The sequence below is a fragment of the Bison bison genome, unplaced genomic scaffold, assembly GCF_000754665.1.
Source record: "Bison bison bison isolate TAMUID 2011002044 unplaced genomic scaffold, Bison_UMD1.0 scf7180017864201, whole genome shotgun sequence".
Classification (NCBI taxonomy): Eukaryota; Metazoa; Chordata; class Mammalia; order Artiodactyla; family Bovidae; genus Bison; species Bison bison.
The window spans coordinates 447,894-454,293 of NW_011494773.1; the positions used below are offsets into that span (position 1 = coordinate 447,894).

Here is a 6,400-nt window from a genome sequence, read left to right on the forward strand (position 1 = left end):
TTGGAGTTTCAGCTTCAGCATCAGTCCTTCCAGTGAACACCCAGGACTGATCTCCTTTAGGATGGACTGGTTGGATCTCCTTGCAGTCCAAGGGACCCTCAGTACAGCCAAAAAAAAAAAATTTGGTTCAGAAATAAAGTTCATGAAGGACTTCCCAGGGCTGGGGGTCAAGAGAGGCCCTGAAATGGGTACCTTTTTCCAGATACATCTCTGACCTTAGGTTTTAAATTGGTTAGTTTGACTTTGACAAACCACTTGGCCTCAGGAGTGCCTCTGTGAACCCACAACAGGGCTCCGCAAAGAAAACATAATTTCTCTGAAATTCAGAGACTGTCTAGGCTCAGCACCTTGAAAACATACTAGAAAACCAGAAATGTCTCTCAACTATTTTGCCCTCTCCATGCAAGCACCCTGAGGCCCCAAGCAGCTCAAACCCAGATGACATGCCTTGGGTGGGCTCTGCAACATCTGGAAAGCCCAGCAGTCAGAGAGCTCATGCTCATGGCCACCAAAGTTCATTTCTTTTAGGGGAAGTGAAGACAACTCTCATTTGCTGAGTATCCAAGCACTCTATTTCACATATGTAAGCTCATATAATTTCATGACAGCCCTATGAAAGAGGTACTCTCACCCCTAGTTTGCTGACTGAGTACAGAGAAGTAGACCAGCTTGCCTATATGATTTCAGAGGTCTTATCAGCACAATACTGTCTTCCAGATGCTCATGCACTCTCTACAGAATAGGGAGTTCTTGCTTTGAGGACAAAACAGAATATGGAAAAAACCCAAAAGAACTTTCTGGCCAACCCGATACAAAACAGTCAGCCATCTCTGTGAGGGAGCTTGCTTCCTCTTCTCAGGGTCTAGCCAGGGGTCTCCTGTTTTATCTAGCTTTATTAACTCCCCCCACCCATCCTACCATAAATATCCCTTTTGTTACCTTTGAATTTGATTTCCATCAGCTCTTGAATGTTTTCCAGGATATCCCCATTGGGCTGAAAGGTGTGACAGGGACAGTGGATGCTGATTTCCAGACCTAAGTTGGATTCTGCAAAATAAGACACAGAGCTGGTGAGAAAAGCAGTCTGCGTGATGAAGCTCGCAGCCCACATACCCACGTAGCTGTCTACCCACAGCCACACACGCACGAGCCAAGGTCTCTCCTGCCACACACAGTCATGGGGCCAGAGTGGACTGAGGGTCACAGGAGACAAAGTGCTCCCAGAGCTATTGAGGACCTTTATGAGCATGTTGCCTCGTATTTCTGTTGTGTTATATGTCACCAAATGGAGACATAAACTAGTGGGCCTCATGCAGGAGAATTTTAATAGTCATCTATTTTTCCAAGGATGGTATTAGGGAAAAGCTGTCACCAGCCTAGTAGGGCGAAAGAATGAGGGTGCAGGAAAGGAGGAGGGAAACAGTCACCCCCCGCTCCCCAACGTGTCAGCTGGGAGAGGAGACTTTCAACCAACCCGCTGAGAAAGGATGGAGCAGAGAGGAAGAGGAACAAGAGGTGACAAGTGTGAGGAAGCCTGGACTGCCAGGGTTTGGTGACTCATATTCTGGGGCTAAAAGGCCAGCTCTGGCCCTTTCTCCTATTGGCTGTGGGATTAGGTATTTTGGTAACTAAAACTGGAAAAGCAAGGAAATTACTAAAAGGGGTTGAATATAAACTGGAAGGAAGAAAGGGAGAAAAATAAATGAAAAATTTCAACTGAATCCAGTAGTTTTGTACAGGGAAACCAGGTTGAGTCTAGGATCGTGCCAATTCTGGTGGGTAAGAACCAGGGAAGCTCTCTTGATCCAGGGCAGTGCCCAGGTATGGGAGGACGTGGGCGATGACCTCTGAGCTCAGGGTCAGCTGAGATCACCCTAGTTCTATGTGAGCATCCAGCCCTGGGGCCAACCTGGAGTCTTCCCGAAATCTGATGTCATCAGGGAAAACCCCAAAGAGTCCAGCCCAGCTCAGCATCCTTCTCATGGGCAGAATGGCCCAACCCCAGAGACCGCAGGCAGCGTTGGGCAGACCTGGATGTCCCAGTTCTACTGGTTAAAAACCAGCTCAAGGGGCTTCCCCAGTGGCTCAGTGGGAAAGAATCCGCCTGCCAATGCAGGAGATACGGGTTCCATCCCTGATCTGGGAAGATCCCACATGCTGCAGAGCAACTAAGCGCGTGGGCCACAACTCCTGAGCCTGTGCTCCAGAGCCCGGGACCACAACTCCTGAGCCTGTGCTCCAGAGCCCGGGACCACAACTGCTGAGCCCACTTGCCTAGACTACTGAAGCCCGTGCCCCCTGGATCCCATGCTCTGCAACGAGAGAAGCCACCGCAATGAGAAGCCTGTGCACCGCAACTAGAGAGTAGCCCCTGCTGTCCACAATTACAGGAAGCCCACACTCAGCAACAAAGATGAGCACAGTCATAAATAATCAAAAAAAACAAAACAAAAAACCAGCTCAGTCCCTTCTTCCATAAACTCCAGATCCCAGCTTTATCTATCCCACCCTAGTCATGGCAGCATCTGGGACACATTGACACCTGCTGAGCCTTCTGTTCCAGGTGAGCTCTGGTAGGGAGGGGAGGAGTCAACATAAGAAGGATGCTGAGCCCGAGATGGAGAACTAGAAGTGAACAGAGAGGGAGGCATAAGGAGTGTACTCTTTCTGGTTTAAGGCAGGTAGTAGGAGCTGGAGTAGCTGAAACGGGCTACATAAAACATAAAAACATAAAACTACATAAAAAATAGTACACTTCTATTACCCAGAAGAATTTTCAGTCCAGGAGAGACTGAAAGTCCCATGGGTCTGTGAGTTAGAAGGGTGAGATGCAGACGTGTTGGGGACAGTTAGGGTTAGGGTACAGGTGGTGAATGTGAGATGGTGCCTGGCTTAGCTAACAGGCTCCGTCTAGGTAGGAGGCTCACAGAATGATGGGGACAATCACCAACGTTTGTTGAGCGTTGCTGCCTACATGCTCTAAGACTCTGCATGCCTTAACTCATGTATGCTGCTGCTGCTAAGTCGCTTCAGTCATGTCCCACTCTGTGCGACCCCATAGATGGCAGCCCACCAGGCTTCTCCGTCCATGGGATTCTTCAGGCAAGAACACTGGAGTGGGTTGCCATTTCCTTCTCCAATGCATGAAAGTGGAAAGTGAAAGTGAAGTCGCTCAGTTGTGTCCAACTCTTAGTGACCCCATGGACTGCAGCCTACCAGGCTCCTCCATCCATGGGATTTTCCAGGCAACAGTACTGGAGTGGGGTGCCATTGCCTTCTCCCTAACTCATGTATGTAATCATACTAATCCTACAGAGCAGGGACTGTTATTTCTCCCCAACCATTATCCACATGAGGACACTGAGGCTCAGGGAAAATTAAATGGCTTGATGGGGGTGTCCAGTAAGTGGTAGAACCAAGATTAAAACACAGGCAGCCTGACATCACAGCCACACTCATGACTGTTCGAAACAAAGAGAAACAAAGAGGGCCCAGCAGGGACCACCAAGGAAGATGCCCACCCAGTCACTGAGACACAAAACAGTTGTGTTTTCCCAGTGTGCCCCTGTCCTGAGCCGAGGCACTTGGCGTGCTCCCCACCCGCCCTGCTCGGGGAGGCCTGGCTCTGCACACAGAGCCAACACATTGGACCAATTGCACAAGAGGGTGGGGACTGGGCCCCCAACCCTGGAGAGGGCTCCAGCTGGCTCTTAGCCCAGAAGGGAACTGGTGCAGAGCAGGCTCTCTGATGTTTGCTGAACTAATACAAGACTGGACCTGTGACTCAGTTTCCTCACAGTCCACACCGCCGACTCCTCCATTTGCAGTCCATTTACCACTTTGTTTGGGGCCAAGAACCCTCAAGAGACTCAGAAACTCTGCAGAGTAAAGGTCTGTGTCTGACTCCCCCGAACACGGGGTGGGCAGCATCTGCTGGAGTGGGAACGGAAGGTTCCAGGGAAGAACTAACCTCAGAATTGGCAGCGGTGTGGATGGTGGGTGGGACACCCATAGGTTTTATTACGAAATTATCTTTTTTGATGTCTCAAGGAGGATGGAAATCATTCTCAATGCAAACTTCTCATTGAGTTCTGCAGCTGTGAAAATAAGAACTCTAAGTGCCGAGGGCTTCAAAGAAATCCAGGTGGAGCCGATCAGAATCAGACAGGGAAGCTAAGAGATGAATTTCCCCGCCTCTCTTCTTTGTAGCCATGTTGAGTTCTAGGCAGTTTGCTGGCTGAGTCAGATTTCCCACGGTGCTGCCGTCAGCTGATGCGCCTGGGTTCTCCGAGGTTTCCTCCTTTCGTGTGCAGCTGGGGAGATCCGATGGGGTTCCCGGTACCCTTGGAGCTGAGGCAGGACCTCCAGCCCACAATCTGTCAGCTCAGCCACCAGGTTATGCCCCTCAGATGGGAGCCTGCACACTCAGATGCCGAGAGAGCCCAGCAGGTTATGTGAGCAAAGTGAGCCAGTGCGTCATGCTGAACTGGGGCTACCAGCCTCACTCATGGAGAACACTGGGGAATGGTGGGGCCTGGGGTGACATGAAGACCACATGCCCCACCTTCAAGAGGTGGTCCTACTCATCTCTGATGGATCGTTACCCATTTGTCAAGAAAAGTCGAGTGTCTAGGTTTTATGTGAAATCTCCGGACATTAATTAAAACTGTTATGCTATGCTAAGTCACTTCAGTCGTGTCCGACTCTCTGCGACCCCACAGACGGCAGCCCACCAGGCTCCCGCATCCCTGGGATTCTCCAGGCAAGAACACTGGAGTGGGTTGCCATTTCCTTCTCCAATGCATAAAAGTAAAAAGTGAAAGTGAAGTCACTCAGTCGTGTCCGACTCTTAGCGACCCCATGGACTGCAGCCTACCAGACTCCTCCATCCATGGGATTTTCCAGGCAAGAGTACTGGAGTGGGGTGCCATTGCCTTCTCGTAAAAACTGTTAACCGCTAGTTAAATTGAAAACAATACATAGGCCAACATGTTTGTGATCTCTGCCTTCGAGCATTAACCCTTAACTTCCTAAACCATCAAGGAGGACAAGGAAGGCCCCACCTGTCCCAGGGACTCTGGGTATCCATATGTGGGTGGACTGTGGAGCCACGGCAGCTGATGAAGGCAGAAAATTCTTCGCAAGAGGGATACAAGGAACAGACAGGACTGCCTTAGGTGCCCTCACCCCACTGAGCACAGACCAGGAAGTGCCACCAAGTAAAGAAGAGGAGAAATAGTGGAGTGTGATGTCCTGAGTCCCCAAGACTGTTAGTCAGGAAGTTCAAGTTCTAATCCAGGCTCAAAGACTGGTCGAGCCACTTAACTTCTCTGGGCATCCATTTCCTCACCTGACCTAATAGAAGCTCACTCTCCCATAACGGGCTTCCCAGGTGGCGCAGTGGTAAAGAATCCATCTGCCAATGCAGGAGGCATAAGACGGTTCAACTGCTGGTTTGAGAAGATCCCCTGGAGTAGGAAATGACAACCTATTCCAGTATTCTTGCCCAGAAGATTCCCTGGACAGAGGAGCCTGGAGGGCTACAGTCCATGGGGTCGCACAGTCGACACAACCGAGTGGCCACACACAGCACTCACATAATGAGCCGAAAACTTGGAGGTTCTCTGAAATACAATGGATCTTTAAAATGGCTCTGTGAGGCATGCAGGGAAGGTGAGGAAGCAGAACCAGTGGAGGAGAGATTTGGACCACAGGAAGTCTGATATGCGTACTAGACAGCCCTATTTGTATGACTGACTACCAGGCCTTTCAAACTTAATCAACAAAATAGAACCTACCTCCAAACCTGCTCGTCTCCCAGGCCTCCTTATTTCAGTAAGAGTTACCATCTGGGTGTTCAGTCCCAAATCTTCAGAGTCATCTAGACTCCTCTTCTGTCCTCTCACCCCACACCTAATCAGCCCAATCAATCCTATTGGCTCCGCCTCCAAAATACAGAACCAACCCAAAATACAGAGCAAACTGCCCCAGCCAAAGCCCACAGCGCTCTCACGTGGGTTGCTGCAGTGGCCCCTAACCTCTTCCCTTGACCTCGTGACAACCAGAGGATCTTAAACCAAATCACCTCACCCTACATTCCCAGCCCTGCTTGTAACCCTCCTAGGACATCTCTTCACACTTGGAATAAGTTCTAATGCCTGACCATGGCCTGGCGGGTCCTATATTTTGGCTCCTGGTCCTCGCTGAGCCCCGCAGCTCCAGTCACACCAGGCAGTCTGCTGCTGCCAGAACAAACTGAGCCTGGGTCTCATTGCTTTTGCTTTAGCACATCCTTTATCCTGACCTTCACAGACTGGCTCTTTCTCATCCCTCAGACCTCAGTGCACCAGCTCCTTCTTCACAGAGACTCCCGCTGAGCATCTGATGACGGGCCCCACCC

The 6,400-nt window shown here is 50.3% G+C and overlaps 1 protein-coding gene across 1 annotated transcript in view; it reads right to left on the bottom strand.

The window, feature by feature from the left end:
* Positions 1-6,400, bottom strand: part of TGFB3 (transforming growth factor, beta 3) — a 25,265-nt gene that overhangs the window by 7,296 nt on the left and 11,569 nt on the right. The window contains exon 4 of the mRNA XM_010844366.1: positions 940-1,047. Coding sequence (XP_010842668.1) covers positions 940-1,047 — 108 coding nt within the window. The remainder of the gene's footprint in view (positions 1-939; positions 1,048-6,400) is intronic.